Source organism: Phyllobates terribilis, unplaced genomic scaffold, assembly GCF_046119375.1.
Source record: "Phyllobates terribilis strain yellow unplaced genomic scaffold, ASM4611937v1 Scaffold_1__5_contigs__length_1240528914, whole genome shotgun sequence".
NCBI lineage: Eukaryota > Metazoa > Chordata > Amphibia > Anura > Dendrobatidae > Phyllobates > Phyllobates terribilis.
The window spans coordinates 316,533,346-316,561,274 of record NW_027362761.1 but is presented as its reverse complement, the minus strand read 5'-3'; the positions used below and the strand labels follow the sequence as shown (position 1 = coordinate 316,561,274).

General features: G+C 56.0%; 1 protein-coding gene across 1 annotated transcript in view; it reads right to left on the bottom strand.

Annotated features, from left to right (window-relative positions):
- The window catches only part of CDC45 (cell division cycle 45), a 94,515-nt gene extending 66,602 nt beyond the window's left edge, over positions 1–27,913 (bottom strand). Inside the window, exon 1 of the mRNA XM_073675229.1 lies at positions 27,710–27,913. Within this exon, the coding sequence (XP_073531330.1) occupies positions 27,710–27,760 (51 nt within the window). The 5' untranslated portion in view covers positions 27,761–27,913. The remainder of the gene's footprint in view (positions 1–27,709) is intronic.
- Between the last annotated feature and the right edge of the window lie 16 nt (positions 27,914–27,929).

Below are 27,929 nucleotides of genomic sequence, written 5' to 3'. Positions count from 1 at the left end.
CCATAAATGGAAAAGTAAACAGCTCTTCAGAGTGTCCAAGTGTGGGATCAGTTGTCTCCGGGTACTCGGCATGGTGGGAGGAAGGAGGATAAGGGTGAGGAATATGCAGTCCAGACTCACGGCTACTGAAACTAGACCGTGTGGAAGACAGGGTGGTGGTTGTGATGGCTAAGTGACTGGAAGCATTTTCTGCTATCCAACCAATAACCTTTTCACACTGCTCTGTGTTCAATAGTTGTGTTTGGGGGTCCCCTATTAATTGGGACAGGAAGGTCGAGCGAGAAGATGTGGGTGTTTGTTGTGGCACAATTTCAGCTTGCCCACGGCCTCGTCCTCTGTATGTACCATCACGTCCACTTCCCGTGCCTTGCCCATTTTAAATGGAGGACAATATTTTCCACGTTCACTACAAATGGCTGGATTTGAACCGCAGTAATATGTGATACGTGTGACGGAAAACCACAGTTTTAAATAGCTGGCCTGTAGGTTACTATTTTTCACAGCGACCCGGTGTCAATAACGTCACTGACACACTGCAACAAAATTTAAATGGATGCCAATATTTTCCACGTTCACCACAAATTTCTGGATATTTAATCGCTGTAGTATGGAAAGAATCTGGCTGTATTCTGCTGTGGCAACAAGCAAATGGAGCAGAAAAACTGTTCTCTGGATAGCTTTTTAACCAAATTAAAATCAAAACAATAATTATCCCTGGCCCCGGATACCTGGGGCTATTTGTAGAAATATCTTTAGCAGCAGCCGGAACTGGAATGGAGCCTCTTGTGTTGTATTATACACTGCAGTCTGTGAGCTTAGAGATGGAGAAATTATAAATATATATATATATATATATATATATATATATATATATATATATATATATATATATATACACATACACAGTACAGACCAAAAGTTTGGACACACCTTCTCATTTAAAGAAATTTCTGTATTTTCTTGACTATGAAAATTGTACATTCACACTGAAGGCATCAAAACTATGAATTAACACATGTGGAATTATATACTTAACAAAAAAGTGTGAAACAACTGAAAATATGTCTTATATTCTAGGTTCTTCAAAGTAGCCACCTTTTGCTTTGATGGCTGCTTTGCACACTCTTGGCATTCTCTTGATGAGCTTCAAGAGGTAGTCACCGGAAATGGTCTTCCAACAATCTTGAAGGAGTTCCCAGAGATGATTAGCACTTGTTGGCCCTTTAGCCTTCACTCTGCGGTCCAACTCACCACAAACCATCTCGATTGGGTTCAGGTCTGGTGACTGTGGAGGCCAGGTCATCTGGCGTAGCACCCCATCACTCTCCTCCTTGGTCAAATAGCCCTTACACAGCCTGGAGGCGTGTTTGGGGTCATTGTCCTGTTGAAAAATAAATGATGGTCCAACTAAACGCAAACAGGATGGAATAGCATGCCGCTGCAAGATGCTGTGGTAGCCATGCTGGTTCAGTATGCCTTCAATTTTGAATAAATCCCCAACAGTGTCACCAGCAAAGCACCTCCACACCATCACACCTCCTCGTCCATGCTTCACGGTGGGAACCAGGCACGTAGAGTCCATCCGTTCACCTTTTCTGCATCGTACAAAGACACGGTGGTTGGAACCAAAGATCTCAAATTTGGACTCATCAGACCAAAGCACAGATTTCCACTGGTCTAATGTCCATTCCTTGTGTTCTTTAGCCCAAACAAGTCTCTTCCGCTTGTTGCCTGTCCTTAGCAGTGGTTTCCTAGCAGCTATTTTACCATGAAGACCTGCTGCACAAAGTCTCCTCTTAACAGTTGTTGAAGAGATGTGCCTACTGCTAGAACTCTGTGTGGCATTGACCTGGTCTCTAATCTGAGCTGCTGTTAACCTGCGATTTCTGAGGCTGGTGACTCAGATAAACTTATCCTCAGAAGCAGAGGTGGCTCTTGGTCTTCCTTTCCTGGGGCGGGCCTCATGTGAACCAGTTTCTTTGTAGCGCTTGATGGTCTTTGCAAAGGCACTTGGGGACACTTTCAAAGTTTTCCCAATTTTTCGCACTGACTGACCTTCATTTCTTAACCCCTTCAGGACCCAGCCTATTTTGACCCTAAAGACCTTGGCATTTTTGTCAATTCTGACCAGTGTCCCTTTACGAAGTAAAAACTCTGGAACACTTCAACGGATCCTAGCGATTCTGAGATTGTTTTTTCGTGACATATTGGGCTTCATGTTAGTATTAAATTTAGGTCGATAATATTTGCGTTTATTTGTGAAAAAATCAAAAATATGGGAAAAAATTTGAAAATTTTGCAATTTTCAAATTTTGAATTTTTATTCTACTAAACCAGAGAGTGATGTGACACAAAATAGTTAATAAATAACATTTCCCACATGTCTACTTTACATCAGCACAATTTTGGAAAAAAAAAAATTTTGGTAGGAAGTTTGAAGGATTCAAAGTTCATCAGCAATTTATCTTTTTTCCAGCAAAATTTACAAAACCATTTTTTTAGTGACCACATCACATTTGAAGTCCCTTTGAGGGGTCTTTATGACAGAAAACACCCAAAAGTGACACCATTCCAAAAACTGCACCCCTCAAGCTACTCAAAACTACATTCAAGAAGATTATTAACCCTTCAGGTGCATCACAGGAACTAAAGCCACATGGAAGAAAAAAATGAACATTTTTATTTTTCTAACAAAAATTTTCTTTTAGCCTAAATTTTTTAATTTTCACATGGGTAACAGGATAAAATGCATCCTAAAATTTGTTGGTCAATTTCTCCTTAGTACACTGATACCTCATATGTGGTCATAAACCACTGTTTGGGCACACGGCAGGGCTCAGAAGGGAAGGAGCGCCATTTTACTTTTTGAATGGAAAATTAGCTCCAAAAGTCAAATTGCGCTCCTTCTCTTCTGAGCCCTGCCATGCGCCCAAACAGTGGTTTATGACCACATATGAGGTATCCGTGTACTCAGGAGAAATTGACCAATACATTTTAGGATGCATTTTATCCTGTTACCCAGGGGTCGACAAAGTTGTTCAGAATCTAGGAGCCAGCCAAAAAATTTAGGAGCCAGAATTTTTTTTGTTGACAAATTGTACATATAGACCCCCTCACACACGGCGTCTCCCCGGGGAGCACGGCCTTTGTATGTACTTACACAGGTAGTGGCCCCCCGGCCACAGCGATCCTTCCCCCCAGGGCCGGCTCCAGGTTTTTCTGGGCCCCGGGCGAAAGAGTCTCAGTGGGCCCTTTTAACACATACACGATTCATGATGCACAGATACGGCGGAGAAATAAATATATATATATATATATATATATATATATTATATATATATTTATTTATTACACATGGCCCAGCCTGCCCCCTCATCCTTCACATACGCAGACATATGCGCGCGCACACACGGTACGCAGACATATGCGTGCGCACACACGGTACGCAGACATATGCGTGCGCACACACGGTACGCAGACATATGCGTGCGCACACACGGTACGCAGACATATGCGTGCGCACACACGGTACGCAGACATATGCGCGCACACACGGTACGCAGACATATGCGCGCACACACGGTACGCAGACATATGCGCGCACACACGGTACGCAGACATATGTACACATACAGACATACACATAGATAAAACAGACAAATATATATAGACAGTCATATACACTGACATTCACATACATGCACTCACACAGACCCATTACTAATATTTTTAATATGGGGATTGGGGAAGCCTCACTCACCTGTCCCCGGTCCAGTGTCCTGTCCAGCAGCTCCTCTGGTATGGGGCAGTGCAGGGCCCCCGGCGTGTCACAGACTTCATGGCCCTGGAACATCAGAGGGGCCCACTTGCGGTCGGGTCCGGGCCCCTCCCGCCCATCTGTGCAGGACCTCCGCTCCGACGATGTTTGATTGCCGGCACTTCCCCCAGACATGGCCGCGCGCTGTGCCTGCTAGTAATGACGCGGCAGGAGCGACACACAAGCACAATTAAAGGTGCAGTGCCGTCGACCCTGCCGTATCATTACTAGCAGACACAGCCGGACAGCGCGCGGCCATGTCTGGGGGAAGTGCCGGCAATCAAGCAGCGCCTGCGTCCCTGAACAGGTGCCGAGGAAGCGGCCAGGGCCCCGACAGTGAGTGGGCGGGTGGGTGTGTGGGCCCGGGCCCCGACAGTGAGTGGGCGGGCGGGTGTGTGGGCCCGGGCCCCGACAGTGAGTGGGCGGGTGGGTGTGTGAGCTAGGCGCCAGACAACATTTTCTAGGCGCCACTGGCGACCAGGCGCCTGGGTTTGTCGAGCCCTGCTGTTACCCATGTGAAAATTAAAAAATTTAAGCTAAAAGAAAATTTTTGTGAAAAAAAAAGTACTTTTTTGTTTTCACAGATCATTTTGTGAAGCACCTGGGGGTTCCAAGTGCTCACTATGCATCTAGATAGGTGCCTTGGGGGGTCTAGTTTCCAAAATGGGGTCACTTGTGGGGAGCTACACTGTTTAGGCACATTAGGGGCTCTCCAAACGCAACATGGTGTCCGCTAACAATTTGAGCCGATTTTCCATTCAATTTGTTAGCGGACACCATGTCACGTTTGGAGAGCCGCTGTGTGGCCAAACATTGGAGCTCCCCCACAAGTGACCCCATTTTGGAAACTAGACCCCCCAAGGCACCTCTCTAGATGCATAGTGAGCACTTGGAACCCCCAGGTCCTTCACAAATTAATCCGTAAAAATAAAAAAGTGGTTTTTTTTCCACTTTTTCATTTTTATGAATCAATTTGTGAAGCACCTGGGGGTTTCAAGTGCTCACTATGCATCTAGATAGGTGCCTTGGGGGGTCTAGTTTCCAAAATGGGGTCACTTGTTGGGGAGCTCCAATGTTTGGGCACACAGGGACTCTCCAAACGCAACATGGTTCCAATTTGTTAGTGGACACCATTGTGTAGTGTATGTCAGGTTGGTGTGCGGTGTGGTATATTGTAGTGTATACACCACACACACACACACACACACCAACCTGACATAGCCTCCTAAGCTGAGTACGCCCTAGACTGGGATGAGTGGGACGGGCGGGACATTTTGTGTGCTGTGTGCGTGTGTGTAAAAAAAAAAAAAAAAAATCGAAACTTTATTATAGTGTGAGTGTACGTGTGTGTGAGTGTACGTGTGTGAGTGTACGTGTGTGTGAGTGTACGTGTGTGTGAGTGTACGTGTGTGTGAGTGTACGTGTGTGTGAGTGTACGTGTGTGTGAGTGTACGTGTGTGAGTGTACGTGTGTGAGTGTACGTGTGTGAGTGTACGTGTGCGAGTGTACGTGTGTGAGTGTACGTGTGCGAGTGTACGTGTGTGGAGTGTACGTGTGCGAGTGTACGTGTGTGAGTGTACGTGTGCGAGTGTACGTGTGGGTGTACGTGTACGTACGTGTAGTGAGTGTACGTACGTGTACGTGTGTGTACGTGTACGTGAGTGTACGTGTGTGTACGTGTGTGTACGTGTACGTACGTGTGTGTGCTTGTGTAACCTTCTGCAGGTCACGTGTGGGGGCTGAAGAGATGGAGGAGCCAGCAGCTGCAGCAAGGGGGTGATCAGCTGGGGCAGGAGCCGGCAGCATGGTGAACACTGGGGGACAGGGGGTTGGGTGAACACTGGGAGAGAGATGAGTGACGTTTGAGTGTAGTGTGTGATGTACGTGTGCGAGTGACGTGTGTGGAGTGTACGGTGGAGTGGTGTGGGTGACACTGGGGAAGGGGGGGGGTGACACAGGGGGGGGGTGAACACTGGGGACAGGGGGGGGGTGAACACTGGGACGGGTGGGGTGAACACTGGGGAGCCAGCAGCGCAGCAGGGGGGGTGAACACTGGGGACAGGGGGGGGTGAACACTGGGGACAGGGGGGGGGTGAACACTGGGGACAGGGGGGGGGTGAACACTGGGACAGGGGGGGGGTGAACACTGGGGACAGGGGGGGGGTGAACACTGGGGACAGGGGGGGGGTGAACACTGGGGACAGGGGGGGGGTGAACACTGGGGACAGGGGGGGGGTGAACACTGGGGACAGGGGGGGGGTGAACACTGGGGACAGGGGGGGGGTGAACACTGGGGACAGGGGGGGGTGAACACTGGGGACAGGGGGGGGGTGAACACTGGGGACAGGGGGGGGGTGAACACTGGGGACAGGGGGGGGGTGAACACTGGGGACAGGGGGGGGGTGAACACTGGGGACAGGGGGGGGGTGAACACTGGGGACAGGGGGGGGGTGAACACTGGGGACAGGGGGGGGTGAACACTGGGGACAGGGGGGGGTGAACACTGGGGACAGGGGGGGGTGAACACTGGGGACAGGGGGGGGGTGAACACTGGGGACAGGGGGGGGGTGAACACTGGGGACAGGGGGGGGGTGAACACTGGGGACAGGGGGGGGGTGAACACTGGGGACAGGGGGGGGGTGAACACTGGGGACAGGGGGGGGGTGAACACTGGGGACAGGGGGGGGGTGAACACTGGGGACAGGGGGGGGGTGAACACTGGGGACAGGGGGGGGGTGAACACTGGGGACAGGGGGGGGGTGAACACTGGGGACAGGGGGGGGGTGAACACTGGGGACAGGGGGGGGGTGAACACTGGGGACAGGGGGGGGGTGAACACTGGGGACAGGGGGGGGGTGAACACTGGGGACAGGGGGGGGGTGAACACTGGGGACAGGGGGGGGGTGAACACTGGGGACAGGGGGGGGGTGAACACTGGGGACAGGGGGGGGGTGAACACTGGGGACAGGGGGGGGGTGAACACTGGGGACAGGGGGGGGGTGAACACTGGGGACAGGGGGGGGGTGAACACTGGGGACAGGGGGGGGGTGAACACTGGGGACAGGGGGGGGGTGAACACTGGGGACAGGGGGGGGGTGAACACTGGGGACAGGGGGGGGGTGAACACTGGGGACAGGGGGGGGGTGAACACTGGGGACAGGGGGGGGGTGAACACTGGGGACAGGGGGGGGGTGAACACTGGGGACAGGGGGGGGGTGAACACTGGGGACAGGGGGGGGGTGAACACTGGGGACAGGGGGGGGGTGAACACTGGGGACAGGGGGGGGGTGAACACTGGGGACAGGGGGGGGGTGAACACTGGGGACAGGGGGGGGGTGAACACTGGGGACAGGGGGGGGTGAACACTGGGGACAGGGGGGGGGTGAACACTGGGGACAGGGGGGGGGTGAACACTGGGGACAGGGGGGGGGTGAACACTGGGGACAGGGGGGGGGTGAACACTGGGGACAGGGGGGGGGTGAACACTGGGGACAGGGGGGGGGTGAACACTGGGGACAGGGGGGGGGTGAACACTGGGGACAGGGGGGGGTGAACACTGGGGACAGGGGGGGGGTGAACACTGGGGACAGGGGGGGGGTGAACACTGGGGACAGGGGGGGGTGAACACTGGGGACAGGGGGGGGTGAACACTGGGGACAGGGGGGGGTGAACACTGGGGACAGGGGGGGGTGAACACTGGGGACAGGGGGGGGTGAACACTGGGGACAGGGGGGGGTGAACACTGGGGACAGGGGGGGGTGAACACTGGGGACAGGGGGGGGTGAACACTGGGGACAGGGGGGGGTGAACACTGGGGACAGGGGGGGGTGAACACTGGGGACAGGGGGGGGTGAACACTGGGGACAGGGGGGGGTGAACACTGGGGACAGGGGGGGGTGAACACTGGGGACAGGGGGGGGTGAACACTGGGGACAGGGGGGGGTGAACACTGGGGACAGGGGGGGGTGAACACTGGGGACAGGGGGGGGTGAACACTGGGGACAGGGGGGGGTGAACACTGGGGACAGGGGGGGGTGAACACTGGGGACAGGGGGGGGTGAACACTGGGGACAGGGGGGGGTGAACACTGGGGACAGGGGGGGGTGAACACTGGGGACAGGGGGGGGTGAACACTGGGGACAGGGGGGGGTGAACACTGGGGACAGGGGGGGGTGAACACTGGGGACAGGGGGGGGTGAACACTGGGGACAGGGGGGGGTGAACACTGGGGACAGGGGGGGGTGAACACTGGGGACAGGGGGGGGTGAACACTGGGGACAGGGGGGGGTGAACACTGGGGACAGGGGGGGGTGAACACTGGGGACAGGGGGGGGTGAACACTGGGGACAGGGGGGGGTGAACACTGGGGACAGGGGGGGGTGAACACTGGGGACAGGGGGGGGTGAACACTGGGGACAGGGGGGGGTGAACACTGGGGACAGGGGGGGGTGAACACTGGGGACAGGGGGGGGTGAACACTGGGGACAGGGGGGGGTGAACACTGGGGACAGGGGGGGGTGAACACTGGGGACAGGGGGGGGTGAACACTGGGGACAGGGGGGGGTGAACACTGGGGACAGGGGGGGGTGAACACTGGGGACAGGGGGGGGTGAACACTGGGGACAGGGGGGGGTGAACACTGGGGACAGGGGGGGGTGAACACTGGGGACAGGGGGGGGTGAACACTGGGGACAGGGGGGGGTGAACACTGGGGACAGGGGGGGGTGAACACTGGGGACAGGGGGGGGTGAACACTGGGGACAGGGGGGGGTGAACACTGGGGACAGGGGGGGGTGAACACTGGGGACAGGGGGGGGTGAACACTGGGGACAGGGGGGGGTGAACACTGGGGACAGGGGGGGGTGAACACTGGGGACAGGGGGGGGTGAACACTGGGGACAGGGGGGGGTGAACACTGGGGACAGGGGGGGGTGAACACTGGGGACAGGGGGGGGTGAACACTGGGGACAGGGGGGGGTGAACACTGGGGACAGGGGGGGGTGAACACTGGGGACAGGGGGGGGTGAACACTGGGGACAGGGGGGGGTGAACACTGGGGACAGGGGGGGGTGAACACTGGGGACAGGGGGGGGTGAACACTGGGGACAGGGGGGGGTGAACACTGGGGACAGGGGGGGGTGAACACTGGGGACAGGGGGGGGTGAACACTGGGGACAGGGGGGGGTGAACACTGGGGACAGGGGGGGGTGAACACTGGGGACAGGGGGGGGTGAACACTGGGGACAGGGGGGGGTGAACACTGGGGACAGGGGGGGGTGAACACTGGGGACAGGGGGGGGTGAACACTGGGGACAGGGGGGGGTGAACACTGGGGACAGGGGGGGGTGAACACTGGGGACAGGGGGGGGTGAACACTGGGGACAGGGGGGGGTGAACACTGGGGACAGGGGGGGGTGAACACTGGGGACAGGGGGGGGTGAACACTGGGGACAGGGGGGGGTGAACACTGGGGACAGGGGGGGGTGAACACTGGGGACAGGGGGGGGTGAACACTGGGGACAGGGGGGGGTGAACACTGGGGACAGGGGGGGGTGAACACTGGGGACAGGGGGGGGTGAACACTGGGGACAGGGGGGGGTGAACACTGGGGACAGGGGGGGGTGAACACTGGGGACAGGGGGGGGTGAACACTGGGGACAGGGGGGGGTGAACACTGGGGACAGGGGGGGGTGAACACTGGGGACAGGGGGGGGTGAACACTGGGGACAGGGGGGGGTGAACACTGGGGACAGGGGGGGGTGAACACTGGGGACAGGGGGGGGTGAACACTGGGGACAGGGGGGGGTGAACACTGGGGACAGGGGGGGGTGAACACTGGGGACAGGGGGGGGTGAACACTGGGGACAGGGGGGGGTGAACACTGGGGACAGGGGGGGGTGAACACTGGGGACAGGGGGGGGTGAACACTGGGGACAGGGGGGGGTGAACACTGGGGACAGGGGGGGGTGAACACTGGGGACAGGGGGGGGTGAACACTGGGGACAGGGGGGGGTGAACACTGGGGACAGGGGGGGGTGAACACTGGGGACAGGGGGGGGTGAACACTGGGGACAGGGGGGGGTGAACACTGGGGACAGGGGGGGGTGAACACTGGGGACAGGGGGGGGTGAACACTGGGGACAGGGGGGGGTGAACACTGGGGACAGGGGGGGGTGAACACTGGGGACAGGGGGGGGTGAACACTGGGGACAGGGGGGGGTGAACACTGGGGACAGGGGGGGGTGAACACTGGGGACAGGGGGGTGAACACTGGTGTGATGAACCTGTAGCCGCCATCTTGGTAATGATAAATCATATCCAGGGATGGCCACACTTCAGCAGCCCCCACCCTTGGGACCTTCTGTTAAAACGTCAACTAGATAGTTTCCCCCCATCCAGGCTCCTGTAAGATAAGAAGCCTACTTAACACTTGAATGCTAGGAGCTTCAAAGACTTCGAGAGGAAACACAGCCAGCAGGGGGGGGTGCTTCGTCCATCTGTAACTGACCATTTGTCCCATAGGACTAGTTTCTTTGTCTGTCACAAGCATGGAGGCATAAGATATAGAAACATGAAAAGTACACGCATGTTGCGTGGGATGGGCCAATAAAAAAATATCACGGTGTCCCGGAGCCATTGCGCACACAAGCCTCCGCGGTAGACGTTTGTACGTGCTCTGGAAGCCAAGATATAGCGCTGAGCCATTCCTGAGGACCGTATGGTATCATAATTGATATCAAAAGGTCGGTTACGGCGGCCCGAATCCGTGGGAACCCCTGTGGGTATCCTGAGACCATCCCAGAAGAAGTTATTGGGTTCCTTAGAATTTGGGCTTCTGATCGAAGTTAGACCTGAGGGTGGAGACTGAGCCAGCTGACCTCACCAGCAGTGGGCGGGACAGGGCAGGTAAGATAGCAGGACAGACAAGAGACAAGTCAGTTTTTGACCCAAGAGTGGTGTGCTGAACATCTGAGCACCAGCTGAGGCCACCAAGGGGAGGAGCAGTTTGACCATGCGGTGGTAGGCCTCAGCCTGTAACAAAGAACCGTGCCTGCGATCGCAGAATCCTCTCCCTGCGTCACAAGAAAATCAAGAAACCGGTAACTGATATGCTGTGGTGATTCTGTGTGTTGTATTCCATTGTTGTATAGTTTAGCCTGACCTTATACCTGTGTATATTTAGTTGTATATCGTGTATCTAGTGTATTATTATAATCAATTACCTCAAGTAATTGTGGGCCTGCCTTTTATTCTGCATAACGAACGCACGTCCGTGTGAGCTCGGCTCAAGCCAAAAACGCTACCCAGGGTTGGTTCCTGACCCGATATAGGCCCATTCACGGACTGGGCGTATATCTAAAATAGGGACTGGTGGCAGCATACCAACTGGGGATTGGGGAAGGCTGGTAGTGACGGTCGGAGGTTCAGATATATATATTCCTGGCGCGGCCAAGGAAGATATATATACCGCCCTCACTACAGAGGGCCCCGATACCCAGTAGGTTACAGGACAGTCTCTCTGGCGACCGCTTATCCTAGGTGCAGTTCCTTGACTGACCTGAGGCTAAGAGAGCGCTAGCGAGTTGTGCTGTGTAGTGACGTTGAAGGGATAACACACTACCGTGTTCCCTGCGCTGGTTGCAGCTACCTGGCACTACTTTCTCTAGGTGCAGTACCTTGACTGACCTGAGAGGTAAGGGGGCGCCAGAGAGCTGCACCCACCGGCCGGCTTTCATAACATTGGTGGCAGAGCGGTGGGATTGCAGAATAATAGTGTTGTGGGACCCCTACTCCCAGGCACTAAAGACTGCCAGTGGTAACTTCCACTGCTGGAGTCTTAAGGTCAGCCCAACGTTAGACGGTCAGGCTAAAAGTATAACAAGGTGTGTGCAAACTCAGGGTTGCAGCGGTGTTGGTTACCAAGATGGCAGACGGCACCAGGAGCAAGACCCTGCAGGAGTCTAATGCTACGGTCCGTGTGGCAGGAGGGGAGGACATTGTTACTCATGGCGAGGAGGAGTCCAGCCCGGGCACCTCAGGGAGCCAGTCCCCAGTATACGGTCCCGCAGTGGGCTGCCCACCACCTACCCAGCCCAGCCTGTCCAGATCACAAGCCCTTTTACAAGCGGCTATGGCAAGTCTCCAGTCTCATGGCGATGCCGTCTACAAAACCCTCCTGGCAGCATCAGAGAAGGCAGCGGAGGAGGAGCGTGCAGAGCGGGCTGCGGAGCGGGCTGCGGAGCGGGCTGCGGAGCGTGAAGCTGCAGAGCGCCGGGAGGCTGCGGAGCGTGAAGCTGCAGAGCGCCGGGAGGTTGCGGAGCGTGCAGAGCGAGCTGCGGAGCGCCAGCACCAACTGGACCTGGCCCAGCGGGGGCTTCCGCTAGAGCAACCAACCCATCAGGAGACCAAGTCGTCCAAAGTCCGAGCTGAGGACTTCCCTCTACTGGAGAAGGATGGGGACCTGGACTCCTTTCTGGTGGCATTTGAACGGACCTGTCTTCAGCACCATCTGGCCCGGGATCAGTGGGCCAGATACCTGACCCCCCGTTTGAGGGGTAAGTCCCTGGATGCCTTGGGGGACTTACCTGCCGGGGAGGTACAGAACTACGACTGCATCAAGCGGGCCCTGATCCGGCAGTACAACCTCACTCCCGAGTCGTACCGCCAGAAGTTCCGGAGCCTGCTGCGTGGCCCCAAGGACACCTGGACCGATCATATGCGGGCGCTGTTGAGAGCCGCAGAGCACTGGACCTCGGGTCTAGCGCTTACTACCCGCCAGGAGGTCCAGGAACTGTTCGTCACGGAGCAGTTTTTGTGGAACTGCCCAGAGGACCTCCGACAGTTCCTCCGTGACCGAAAACCAACAGGGGCTTCTGCTACAGCCGCCCTGGCAGACGAGTATGCCAATAACAGGGCGCCTGAGCTGAAGAAGTCTGCCAGCAGCACCTGGAGAGGGGGTAAGCCCAGTCATGCCCCTGTTTCCCCGGCCCCTAGAACACAAGGGGTGTATCCCCCTGTTGCCCTCTCCAGGCAAGGACCAGACGTAAGACGTTGTCATCTATGCAACAAACCAGGACACTTTAGGGCTGAGTGTCCCCAGCGCCAAAAGACCCCATCCCAGTCCCAGAGAGCGCCCAATGTTTTGTGTGTGGGAGGGGGTGGTGGTAGGTCCCTGGACAACATCCAACCCGTCACCATAGGCCGTTCTGCGGTCATGGGACTGCGGGACACGGGCGCTGAACGAACACTGGTACGGCCTGAGGTGGTGTCCCCCCAGGACTTGGTACCAGGAAAGACTCTTTCCGTCTCCGGGGTTGGAGGCGTGGAGCCGGCACTTCCCGTTGCCATGGTGTATTTGGACTGGGGTGCCGGAAGGGGGATGCGGGAGGTGGGAGTAACGCCAAATATTCCCGCAAATGTTTTATTAGGGACCGACTTGGGGCGTCTAGTATCGCAGTATGTACCCTCTGAACCCCCAAGTTCGGCCCCCCAAGAGTGTATTGATTTGTCTGCTGCTAATGCCAACCATGTTGTATGTAGTGTGTGTCCTGCTGAGGAGGAGGGAGTGAAACCTGAGGGTAACACCTGCACAGACACAACACAAACAGGGTTAGTGAAAGCAGGTGGGGAGTGTGGGGATGCCCGCAGAGGTGCTCAGCCGGCGTGCCGTGACCTCTTGTCCTCCGGTGAGGGAGGGGGCGGGCAGGATTCTGTAGAGGGAAGCTCAGGGATGGAGAGGGGGGCAGCTACCGGCAGTGTAGGGCTCCCAGGGGTATCCAGGCTGCTGAGTATAGGCCCACTGCAGGGGGAGGAACAGGCCATGGGAGGTGGGGGTGTCCCAAGAGAGGAGCCGCCAGGTAAGACCCCAGGGCAGGAGTTCCCCACATCCGAGATGTCCAAAGGCCTAGGAAGCCTGCCTGATCGGGCGGCTTGGTCAGAAACAGAGGGGAAGCAGGCACTACCCACGGTCACAGCGGTCATAGCCGCTGTCACCAGGAGTGGGAGCGCCGGAGCCCAAGGAGCCTTGCAGAGGTCCGACGGCTTCCCCACTTCTGACCAAGTGTCTGCCGGGTCAGACAGCGGCCAGGTGACATGCCCGGAGGGGCTGACGGAGGATGTGGCAGTTTCGTCGATTCTGGCCACATCAAGTCAGGAATTTCAGGCTGCGTTGGAAGCAGACGACAGCCTGAAAGCTCTCAAGGAACAGGCGGCACAGCCTCCCATGGAGTCAGACTGCGAGCGCGTGGTCTGGGACCAGGGACGGCTGTACCGGGTAACGGTCCAGCAGGGTTCACCGGAGGCGTGGCCCAGGGACCGACAGTTAGTGGTACCCTATCCGTTCAGGGCGGAATTGTTGCGGATCGCACACGAGATTCCGATGGCCGGACACCTAGGGATCGCTAAAACCAAGGCCAGGATAGCTCAGCATTTCTACTGGCCTGGGATGGGAGCCGCGGTGGGTGCCTACTGCCGTTCGTGTGACACCTGTCAGAGGGTGGGGAAGGCGGGGCCGCGCCCCAAAGCCCCACTGGTAACTCTGCCAATCATCGAAGAGCCTTTCTCGAGGGTCGCTGTGGATCTTATTGGACCTCTGTCCACTCCCAGCCACTCCGGGAAATGCTTCATACTCACGGTAGTGGACTATGCCACCCGGTACCCGGAAGCGGTAGCTTTGTCGTCCATTCGGGCCGACAAGGTGGCTACCGCCTTACTGGAGATCTTCTCCAGAGTGGGTTTCCCCCAAGAAATGCTCACCGACCGAGGGACCCAGTTCATGTCGCGGCTGATGGAGTCCCTCTGTAAGCAAATGCAGGTGCAACATCTGGTGGCCAGCCCGTATCACCCACAGACTAATGGCCTGTGTGAGCGGTTCAATGGCACCTTAAAGCAGATGCTTAAGATGTTGGTCGACTCCCACGGGAGAGACTGGGAGCGTTACCTCCCACACCTCCTATTTGCTTACCGGGAGGTTCCGCAGGCCTCAACGGGGTTCTCCCCCTTTGAGCTCCTGTACGGGCGACGGGTACGGGGCCCCCTGGCTCTGGTGAAGGAAGCATGGGAAGGGGATTTGGCCACCCCCGAGGTGTCGGTCATCGAGTATGTCGTGCGCCACCGGGACAGGATGATGGCCTTGGCAAAGCTGGTGCAGGACAATATGGCCCAGGCCCAGGCCGACCAGAAGCGGTGGTACGACCAGAATGCTTGTGAGAGGACCTACCAGGTGGGTCAAAAGGTGTGGGTACTGGTCCCCGTACCACAGAACAAGCTTCAGGCAGCCTGGGAAGGTCCCTACTTCGTGCACCAGAAACTCAATGCCGTCACCTATCTGGTCACCCTGGATCACGCCCGTGGAAGGAGGAAGGCCTTCCACGTGAACATGATGAAGGCTCATCATGAGCGGGAAGCGACTGCCCACCCAGTGTGCAACCTTCCCGAGGAAGGAGAGGTAGAAACCCTCCTGGATCTGCTCACCCAAGCCAAGGCGGGTGGGTCCATCGAGGATGTGGGGGTTGGCCACCAGCTCACGGAGGACCAACGGTCCCAGCTGGGGACCACCCTGCACCCCTTCCGGGGGCTGTTCAGCAGCCTGCCCGGAAGGACTGAGATGGCTGTCCACGACGTGGACACTGGCGATCACCCGCCGATCCGGCGTTCAGCATATCGGGTCTCTTTCGAGGTGCAGGGAAACATGCGCCAAGAGATAGACGAGATGCTGAAGCTGGGGGTGATCCAGGCATCCAGCAGCGCGTGGGCCTCGCCTGTAGTCCTCGTACCAAAGAAGGACCGAACTACACGGTTCTGCGTGGACTACCGGGGGCTCAACGCTGTAACGGCCACCGATGCGTTCCCCATACCACGCATCGATGACCTGCTCGATCGGATGGCCGGGGCTAAGTACCTGACCATCATGGATCTGAGCCGGGGGTACTGGCAGATTCCTCTGACCCCCGCGGCAAGGGAACGCTCTGCCTTTATCACCCCTTTTGGACTGTACGAGTCCACAGTGATGCCATTCGGCATGAAGAATGCCCCTGCCACTTTTCAGCGGATGGTCAATACGCTGCTTGAGGGACTTGAAGGGTACGCGGCTGCGTACTTGGACGATATTGCAGTCTTCAGTCCCACTTGGGAGGATCACCTAGAGCACCTGCGGCAGGTGCTCGGTCGGATCCACCGGGCAGGCTTGACCATCAAGCCGGAAAAGTGCCAGCTGGGCATGAGTGAGGTCCTCTACCTGGGTCACCGGGTAGGCGGGGGGGTTCTGAAGCCAGAACCGGGGAAAGTGGATGCCATCGCATCCTGGCCCACTCCTAGGACCAAAAAGCAGGTGATGTCCTTCTTGGGGACCGCCGGGTACTATAGGAGGTTCGTCCCACACTATAGCACCCTGGCCAAGCCCCTGACGGACCTCACCAAGAAGAAGCTGCCCGTCGCAGTCGACTGGACTGCCCGTCGCAGTCGACTGGACAGTCGCCTGCGAGACAGCTTTCGGGGCACTCAAGGCCGCCCTAAGTAGCTCCCCTGTACTGCAAGCTGCCGACTTCGACCGGCCGTTTGTGGTACAGACCGACGCCAGTGACTTTGGCCTCGGTGCTGTGCTAAGTCAGGTCAACACGACAGGCCAGGAACATCCTGTCTTGTACCTGAGCAGGAAGCTACTGCCCCGGGAGGTGGCTTACTCCACGGTGGAAAAAGAATGCCTGGCAATTGTATGGGCCCTGCAGCGTCTGCAGCCCTACTTGTACGGGAGCCATTTCACCGTGGAGACGGACCACAACCCCCTCAGCTGGTTACACACGGTCTCTGGGTCGAATGGCAGGTTGCTACGCTGGAGCCTCGCTCTCCAGCAGTACCACTTCTCCATTCGCCACAGAAGAGGCCGTGACCACGGTAACGCTGACGGGTTATCCCGGCAAGGGGAGGGTGCAGAAGGACGCACGGGGGAACACAGGAATGTGCTACCCCCTCGCGCCCTCGTATAGGGGGAGGTGTGATGAACCTGTAGCCGCCATCTTGGTAATGATAAATCATATCCAGGGATGGCCACACTTCAGCAGCCCCCACCCTTGGGACCTTCTGTTAAAACGTCAACTAGATAGTTTCCCCCCATCCAGGCTCCTGTAAGATAAGAAGCCTACTTAACACTTGAATGCTAGGAGCTTCAAAGACTTCGAGAGGAAACACAGCCAGCAGGGGGGGGTGCTTCGTCCATCTGTAACTGACCATTTGTCCCATAGGACTAGTTTCTTTGTCTGTCACAAGCATGGAGGCATAAGATATAGAAACATGAAAAGTACACGCATGTTGCGTGGGATGGGCCAATAAAAAAATATCACGGTGTCCCGGAGCCATTGCGCACACAAGCCTCCGCGGTAGACGTTTGTACGTGCTCTGGAAGCCAAGATATAGCGCTGAGCCATTCCTGAGGACCGTATGGTATCATAATTGATATCAAAAGGTCGGTTACGGCGGCCCGAATCCGTGGGAACCCCTGTGGGTATCCTGAGACCATCCCAGAAGAAGTTATTGGGTTCCTTAGAATTTGGGCTTCTGATCGAAGTTAGACCTGAGGGTGGAGACTGAGCCAGCTGACCTCACCAGCAGTGGGCGGGACAGGGCAGGTAAGATAGCAGGACAGACAAGAGACAAGTCAGTTTTTGACCCAAGAGTGGTGTGCTGAACATCTGAGCACCAGCTGAGGCCACCAAGGGGAGGAGCAGTTTGACCATGCGGTGGTAGGCCTCAGCCTGTAACAAAGAACCGTGCCTGCGATCGCAGAATCCTCTCCCTGCGTCACAAGAAAATCAAGAAACCGGTAACTGATATGCTGTGGTGATTCTGTGTGTTGTATTCCATTGTTGTATAGTTTAGCCTGACCTTATACCTGTGTATATTTAGTTGTATATCGTGTATCTAGTGTATTATTATAATCAATTACCTCAAGTAATTGTGGGCCTGCCTTTTATTCTGCATAACGAACGCACGTCCGTGTGAGCTCGGCTCAAGCCAAAAACGCTACCCAGGGTTGGTTCCTGACCCGATATAGGCCCATTCACGGACTGGGCGTATATCTAAAATAGGGACTGGTGGCAGCATACCAACTGGGGATTGGGGAAGGCTGGTAGTGACGGTCGGAGGTTCAGATATATATATTCCTGGCGCGGCCAAGGAAGATATATATACCGCCCTCACTACAGAGGGCCCCGATACCCAGTAGGTTACAGGACAGTCTCTCTGGCGACCGCTTATCCTAGGTGCAGTTCCTTGACTGACCTGAGGCTAAGAGGGCGCTAGCGAGTTGTGCTGTGTAGTGACGTTGAAGGGATAACACACTACCGTGTTCCCTGCGCTGGTTGCAGCTACCTGGCACTACTTTCTCTAGGTGCAGTACCTTGACTGACCTGAGAGGTAAGGGGGCGCCAGAGAGCTGCACCCACCGGCCGGCTTTCATCACAACTGGGGACAGGGGGGGGTGAACACTGGGGACAGGGGGGGGTGAACACTGGGGACAGGGGGGGGTGAACACTGGGGACAGGGGGGGGTGAACACTGGGGACAGGGGGGGGTGAACACTGGGGACAGGGGGGGGTGAACACTGGGGACAGGGGGGGGTGAACACTGGGGACAGGGGGGGGTGAACACTGGGGACAGGGGGGGGTGAACACTGGGGACGGGGGGGGTGAACACTGGGGACAGGGGGGGGTGAACACTGGGGACAGGGGGGGGTGAACACTGGGGACAGGGGGGGGTGAACACTGGGGACAGGGGGGGGTGAACACTGGGGACAGGGGGGGGTGAACACTGGGGACAGGGGGGGGTGAACACTGGGGACAGGGGGGGGTGAACACTGGGGACAGGGGGGGGTGAACACTGGGGACAGGGGGGGGTGAACACTGGGGACAGGGGGGGGTGAACACTGGGGACAGGGGGGGGTGAACACTGGGGACAGGGGGGGGTGAACACTGGGGACAGGGGGGGGTGAACACTGGGGACAGGGGGGGGTGAACACTGGGGACAGGGGGGGTGAACACTGGGGACAGGGGGGGGTGAACACTGGGGACAGGGGGGGGTGAACACTGGGGACAGGGGGGGGTGAACACTGGGGACAGGGGGGGGTGAACACTGGGGACAGGGGGGGGTGAACACTGGGGACAGGGGGGGGTGAACACTGGGGACAGGGGGGGGTGAACACTGGGGACAGGGGGGGGTGAACACTGGGGACAGGGGGGGGTGAACACTGGGGACAGGGGGGGGTGAACACTGGGGACAGGGGGGGGTGAACACTGGGGACAGGGGGGGGTGAACACTGGGGACAGGGGGGGGTGAACACTGGGGACAGGGGGGGGTGAACACTGGGGACAGGGGGGGGTGAACACTGGGGACAGGGGGGGGTGAACACTGGGGACAGGGGGGGTGAACACTGGGGACAGGGGGGGGTGAACACTGGGGACAGGGGGGGGTGAACACTGGGGACAGGGGGGGGTGAACACTGGGGACAGGGGGGGGTGAACACTGGGGACAGGGGGGGGTGAACACTGGGGACAGGGGGGGGTGAACACTGGGGACAGGGGGGGGTGAACACTGGGGACAGGGGGGGGTGAACACTGGGGACAGGGGGGGGTGAACACTGGGGACAGGGGGGGGTGAACACTGGGGACAGGGGGGGGTGAACACTGGGGACAGGGGGGGGTGAACACTGGGGACAGGGGGGGGTGAACACTGGGGACAGGGGGGGGTGAACACTGGGGACAGGGGGGGGTGAACACTGGGGACAGGGGGGGGTGAACACTGGGGACAGGGGGGGGTGAACACTGGGGACAGGGGGGGGTGAACACTGGGGACAGGGGGGGGTGAACACTGGGGACAGGGGGGGGTGAACACTGGGGACAGGGGGGGGTGAACACTGGGGACAGGGGGGGGTGAACACTGGGGACAGGGGGGGGTGAACACTGGGGACAGGGGGGGGTGAACACTGGGGACAGGGGGGGGTGAACACTGGGGACAGGGGGGGGTGAACACTGGGGACAGGGGGGGGTGAACACTGGGGACAGGGGGGGGTGAACACTGGGGACAGGGGGGGGTGAACACTGGGGACAGGGGGGGGTGAACACTGGGGACAGGGGGGGGTGAACACTGGGGACAGGGGGGGGTGAACACTGGGGACAGGGGGGGGTGAACACTGGGGACAGGGGGGGGTGAACACTGGGGACAGGGGGGGGTGAACACTGGGGACAGGGGGGGGTGAACACTGGGGACAGGGGGGGGTGAACACTGGGGACAGGGGGGGGTGAACACTGGGGACAGGGGGGGGTGAACACTGGGGACAGGGGGGGGTGAACACTGGGGACAGGGGGGGGTGAACACTGGGGACAGGGGGGGGTGAACACTGGGGACAGGGGGGGGTGAACACTGGGGACAGGGGGGGGTGAACACTGGGGACAGGGGGGGGTGAACACTGGGGACAGGGGGGGGTGAACACTGGGGACAGGGGGGGGTGAACACTGGGGACAGGGGGGGGTGAACACTGGGGACAGGGGGGGGTGAACACTGGGGACAGGGGGGGGTGAACACTGGGGACAGGGGGGGGTGAACACTGGGGACAGGGGGGGGTGAACACTGGGGACAGGGGGGGGTGAACACTGGGGACAGGGGGGGGTGAACACTGGGGACAGGGGGGGGTGAACACTGGGGACAGGGGGGGGTGAACACTGGGGACAGGGGGGGGTGAACACTGGGGACAGGGGGGGGTGAACACTGGGGACAGGGGGGGGTGAACACTGGGGACAGGGGGGGGTGAACACTGGGGACAGGGGGGGGTGAACACTGGGGACAGGGGGGGGTGAACACTGGGGACAGGGGGGGGTGAACACTGGGGACAGGGGGGGTGAACACTGGGGACAGGGGGGGTGAACACTGGGGACAGGGGGGGGTGAACACTGGGGACGGGGGGGGTGAACACTGGGGACAGGGGGGGGTGAACACTGGGGACAGGGGGGGGTGAACACTGGGGACAGGGGGGGGTGAACACTGGGGACAGGGGGGGGTGAACACTGGGGACAGGGGGGGGTGAACACTGGGGACAGGGGGGGGTGAACACTGGGGACAGGGGGGGGTGAACACTGGGGACAGGGGGGGGTGAACACTGGGGACAGGGGGGGGTGAACACTGGGGACAGGGGGGGGTGAACACTGGGGACAGGGGGGGGTGAACACTGGGGACAGGGGGGGGTGAACACTGGGGACAGGGGGGGGTGAACACTGGGGACAGGGGGGGGTGAACACTGGGGACAGGGGGGGGTGAACACTGGGGACAGGGGGGGGTGAACACTGGGGACAGGGGGGGGTGAACACTGGGGACAGGGGGGGTGAACACTGGGGACAGGGGGGGTGAACACTGGGGACAGGGGGGGTGAACACTGGGGACAGGGGGGGGTGAACACTGGGGACAGGGGGGGGTGAACACTGGGGACAGGGGGGGGTGAACACTGGGGACAGGGGGGGGTGAACACTGGGGACAGGGGGGGGTGAACACTGGGGACAGGGGGGGGTGAACACTGGGGACAGGGGGGGGTGAACACTGGGGACAGGGGGGGGTGAACACTGGGGACAGGGGGGGGTGAACACTGGGGACAGGGGGGGGTGAACACTGGGGACAGGGGGGGGTGAACACTGGGGACAGGGGGGGGTGAACACTGGGGACAGGGGGGGGTGAACACTGGGGACAGGGGGGGGTGAACACTGGGGACAGGGGGGGGTGAACACTGGGGACAGGGGGGGGTGAACACTGGGGACAGGGGGGGGTGAACACTGGGGACAGGGGGGGGTGAACACTGGGGACAGGGGGGGGTGAACACTGGGGACAGGGGGGGGTGAACACTGGGGACAGGGGGGGGTGAACACTGGGGACAGGGGGGGGTGAACACTGGGGACAGGGGGGGGTGAACACTGGGGACAGGGGGGGGTGAACACTGGGGACAGGGGGGGGTGAACACTGGGGACAGGGGGGGGTGAACACTGGGGACAGGGGGGGGTGAACACTGGGGACAGGGGGGGGTGAACACTGGGGACAGGGGGGGGTGAACACTGGGGACAGGGGGGGGTGAACACTGGGGACAGGGGGGGGTGAACACTGGGGACAGGGGGGGGTGAACACTGGGGACAGGGGGGGGTGAACACTGGGGACAGGGGGGGGTGAACACTGGGGACAGGGGGGGGTGAACACTGGGGACAGGGGGGGGTGAACACTGGGGACAGGGGGGGGTGAACACTGGGGACAGGGGGGGGTGAACACTGGGGACAGGGGGGGGTGAACACTGGGGACAGGGGGGGGTGAACACTGGGGACAGGGGGGGGTGAACACTGGGGACAGGGGGGGGTGAACACTGGGGACAGGGGGGGGTGAACACTGGGGACAGGGGGGGGTGAACACTGGGGACAGGGGGGATTATTGGGAGATGGGGGGTGATATCACTGGGACTGGGGGATGGTGGGCTTGATCACAGGAGCAGGGCATTTACACTGAGCCTGCTGCTGCTGTGATCACAGTCCACCGGCTGTCAGAAGGAGAGCAGCAGCCGGTGGATGAAGACGTGGGAGAGGGAGCAGAGGCGGAGGTCGGGGTGCAGGTATGAAAGTGGAGGGGGGGTGGAGGGGGGGGCAGGGTGGAGCGGGGGCAATACTACCTGATGCAGATCAGCGGCGGCGGCAGGCGATCAGTGGCGACAGAAGCGAGGGTCCACGGGGGGGGGGCAGCTGCAGAGGGTCCACGGGGGGGGGGGGGCAGCTGCAGAGGGTCCACGGGGGGGGGGGCAGCTGCAGAGGGTCCACGGGGGGGGGGGGGCAGCTGCAGAGGGTCCACGGGGGGGGGGGGGCAGCTGCAGAGGGTCCACGGGGGGGGCAGCTGCAGAGGGTCCACGGGGGGGGGCAGCTGCAGAGGGTCCACGGGGGGGGCAGCTGCAGAGGGTCCACGGGGGGGGGGGGGGGCAGCTGCAGAGGGTCCACAACGGCCGGCATCATTAAAAACTCACTCCACATCTGATTGGGGCTAGTATCCATGTGACGCTAGCCCCCCAATCAGATCTGGGGGGAGGGGGGGGACAGAGGTGACACTCCCCCCAGCCAATGGCTGATGCTGTAAGCATCAGGCCATGCCCAGATTTAAAAATTACACCAATTTTCATTGGTGAAATATTTAATTCATACCGATTGGCAGTTTCATTAAAAGTGACAATGAAACAGCCAATCGGAGGGGTCCCAGGCACGGGGGGGTTAATCCACCCCCCGGGGGGTCGACTTCAGGATGTCCAGTTGCAGTAGCAACTGTGAAACCTGAGCGACCCCGCTCGCAGGCGCTGCAGGGGCTCTTTCCCTCCTTGTCACAGACGCTGTGACATGGGTCGGGAACGAACTGTTTTCCATGTCACAAACGGTGTGACACGGGTCGGGAAGGGGTTAAAGTAATGATGGCCACTCGTTTTTCTTTACTCAGCTGCTTTTTTCTTGCCATAATACAAATTTTAACAGTCTACTCAGTAGGACTATCAGCTGTGTATCCACCTGACTTCTGCACAACACAACTGATGGTCCCAACCACATTTATAAGGCAAGAAATCCCACCTATTAAACCTGACAGGGCACACCTGTGAAGTGAAAACCATTTCCGGTGACTACCTCTTGAAGCTCATCAAGAGAATGCCAAGAGTGTGCAAAGCAGTCATCAAAGCAAAAGGTGGCTACTTTGAAGAACCTAGAATATAAGACATATTTTCAGTTGTTTCACACTTTTTTGTTAAGTATATAATTCCACATGTGTTAATTCATAGTTTTGATGCCTTCAGTGTGAATGTACAATTTTCATAGTCAAGAAAATACAGAAAAATCTTTAAATGAGAAGGTGTGTCCAAACTTTTGGTCTGTACTGTATATATATATATGTATATATACACACACACACACATTATATATATATATATATATATATATATATATATATATATATATAATATATATACACACACACACACATTATATATATATATATATACACACACACACACACACACACACGGTGGTCCAAAAGTAGGTGGACAGAAAGTGTAATAAGGTTATGAAGGGAGAGATTTATCAAACATTGTGTAAAGTGAAACTGGCTAAGCTGCCCTTAGCAACCAGTCAGATTCCACTTTTCATTCCTCACAGACTCTTTGGAAAATGAAAGGTGGCATCTGATTGGTTGCTAAGGGCAACTGAGCCAGTTTCACAGATCTAGTTTTCAGATAGATCTCCCCCAAATCTGTTTTCTTTTCAGATAATTCAGATAACACATAATGGCAAATAATTTAAATACAGATCAAAGAAAATGGATTTTAACAGAGTATTGGAAATCTCAAAATGCTGAAACCGTTAAAGCAAATTGGGTTGAAACATTTGGTACTCAAGCCCCAAAGAGACAAACCATAAACCGCATTTGTGACAAATTCAATGCCACTGGCTCCATCCTTAATGTTCCAAAAACTGGTCGACCCAAAACAGTCTGTACATAAGGTAATAAACAACTTGTTGCTGAAACATTTGTTCAGAGTCCAAAAAAGTCCACCAGAAGAGCCTCTTTGGAATTGGGAATTTCACGAACTTCTATCATGCGAATCCTGAAATCTATTGGGTGGAAAGCTTATCGTCCACGTCTAATTCATGGTTTATTGGAGGATGATCCAGGCAGGCGGCTGCAATTTAGTGTTTGATAAATCTCCCCCTTCATAACATTATTACACTTTCTGTCCACCTACTTTTGGACCACCCTGTATATTGTGGAATACCTAGACTAACAGGACGTCCAATGGACCCTCTTGCTGTATGCACTGCAGTCTGCCACATACACCACCGAAAATATGCAGCTGGATTACTTCCTCAGAAGGACTGTTGGTTCAGATGGATATATATATATATATAGATGTTGTGGAATAGCTACACTAACTAATAAATAAGCAAATATCTCCCTGACAAAGCAGCACCATTCCCTACATTGCCTGTTTCCGGGGTAGACTGACGAGCCTGGTTTGATATAGACCTGATGACGCTCTTCGGCCAGCCAATCACTGTAATGCCACAACCAACATGGCTATGGCATTACAGTGTGTGGCAGGAAATCCCTGCATATTCATTGGCTCTCTAAAGAGCACCAAACATACAGGGAGGGGACCCGAGCGACCAGGAAATACTCGCAGAGCATCTCGAGCAGTGAGATGTTCGGGCGAGTACCAAGCGCGTTCACTCACCACTAGTAAGCACCTTTTAGAGCCAAAGTTTATAGGGACTTTTATTGTATATGAGGGATGTTAATTTGTAAATGTTTTTCCCAGCAATATGCACTCCTGAAGGATGATGATTATGATGATGATGGAACTTGATATTCGGATTCAAAGATAATTTTTTATTTCAAACTAGAATGCAACCGGTTCCGACTTCTTTGAGCCTTCCTCAGGTATAATATCAAGCATATAAACAGATCTATCTACACATTTTATAGCAGATTTGCGGACATATTTATTTAAATCTAGGAATAAATCGAAAGGCCTGGCTCTCTGTGTGGGACAGAAGTCCAGACCTTTAGATAGAATTGCTTCTTCAGCCTTAGAGAGTTGGTGTTTTGATAAATTAGATTAATTTTATCGTACTATTCTCTATATTCCCTTCAATATTATTCTTTTTTATATACCTCCTTCCTTTGGAGAGACCAGAGTTTTTTTCTTTTCTCCCTCCTCTAGAACCTCTGATCCTCCTTTTCTTTTTGAGGATTGCAACGGTGTTGGAGGAAAATGCTTTGTGATCAGATTCTTCTTTTGTATCTGTATTGGAGACGCTACTAGGGAGCCGGTCTCCAGACTGGGTAAAATTATCTCCGTGGGTGGTAGTGTTAGTCTTGGTACAATCTCTAAAAAAGATATATTTGAATTTGCTGGAGAAGGAGATGGTGCTTGCACTACTGTAGTGTAAAGATTAGGTGATTCAGTGGAGTTATGTATTGTAAAAATACCATAGTTAGAGCATAATTCAGATATGTGATTCTGAGGTCGTATTGTTTCCTGTTATTTTGTATTACACTCTACTAAATTGGGGGAAAGAAAGGAGAAGAGTGAATTATTGATTTCCTCTTCCTCCCCAATTAATATATCTCCCTCAGAATTATTTGGACTAGTCTCCTCGCTACCTACCCCATAAATTCCTTTCTTCTGTAACGGTAGAGAAATTGCACCTGGAGTAGAAGATATAACCCTAGTATTTTGTTTCACTAGTTCCAAAAAAACTGTATGAAAGCCATTTGGTATATGGGTTTTGTTAGATTCCTCAGAGTGCAAAATCCTGCATATCTGAGTATCTGGGTGTGTCTGAAAAACAGATCTTTCAGTCCCCACCCAAAATGACAAGCAGGGATATCTGGTATAAAATGTGTGTAGATAGATCTGTTTATATGTATGATACTATACCTGAGGAAGGCTCAAAGAAGTTAAAACCGGTTGTATTTTAGTTTGAAATAAACATTATCTTTGAATCCGAACATCAAGTTCCATCATCATCATCATCCTTCAGGAGCAAATATTGCTGGGAAAAACATTTAAAAAGTGGTATCGCCCATGAGAGCACTGTCCAGTGCTCTCGTCAGCTCCCAGATTTCTGCAGCAAACGGAATGGAAAGCGGAATGGAGTAATCCACTGATTGGATTTACATGCAGAACCTCAAGACACCAAATAGGTGAGTGGATTTATACTGAGTATATACCCATGGAATCTAACTACTACACTTAGATGCCTGCGCTTCCTATTTACTCTCCCAATAATCCACTCTTGTTTCATATATATTGTGTTGTGAGGGATGTCAATTTGAAAGCATAGTATCTTGTGGGCAGAGGAGGTAAAGTGTGGTTCTGGTGCTGCATTCATGTACTGACAGTGGTTCTGTGTATATGGAAGCTGTGGAGCATTATATTGTGTATAGGGGAGCTGTGGAGACATCATACTGTGTATAAGGGAGCTATGGGTCCACTATACTGTATATAAAGGAGCTGTATATTGGGGAACCAAGTGGACATTATTAAATGTCAAGTGGGCACTTAAGAAGCATTATTGCTATCCATCAAAGGGGCAGAACGTGGACACTTTTCTAGGGTGTTTACACAGTGCATTAATCTTTTCAAGGGAGGAAATTTTACCATCTAGAGGTCACAAATGAGGCATTATCACTGTTAGGGGCACAGTGGTGGGCATTATGTGGGGCAGTAAAATGAGCTCTGTTTTGTACCACACAGCATGTGCAGTAATAGGGACACAGACAGCAGCTCAGTATTGGTATCAGCAGGATGAGAATAGATGGGGATGGAAATGTGAAGTCAAATCTTTATTGTAATCTCTGCAGATTAATCATGACTGGAAGAAGTTGTCATGTTGGTCTGGGCCAGATGGAAAAGACATGAAACGTGAATGACTCCATCAGAGAGAACGTCATCTGCAAGGTACTATAACTGGACTGTAATTACTTGTAAGGACTACAGGTCTGGTATCTACCGCTGTATGTTATTTTCAATAACAGCGCGGTCTTCTGCTGAGGTTCCTCTATATCCACGGTCAGGGCCCACCACCATAGTTGTACACACGGTTACCTGATTAGGGGCCCCCTCAGCTGTTTTACCCCCTCCCCATGAGCTGACCCCTAGGGAGAGAGCGTGAGCGTGTACACATACATAGAGAGTGTGTGTGACTACATATATATATATATATACTATAAATGACGGCACAATTACATAAGCATATCATAGAGTGTGGAGAATGGAATGTGATAACCAGGGGCCACATCACAGCCTGTACCGGGTGGGGTGGGCTCGGGTGGCAGCACGGCTCACCTGGTTTATTATGACGTCGTAAAACTCCTTGCGGAGATCGCTGACAAACATCTCTGCGGCTGGCGGGCGTCCTCGAAACTGGCGCGAAAACCCGAGTTTTGCCACCGACCAATCACAGAGCGCGCTTCTCCCCTGACGCGTCAGTGACAGCGACAATAACCCCGGGCGCCTCCAGCCACTCAGCGGGCTCAGCAGCCAATAGGTACACAACGTTTCCGGT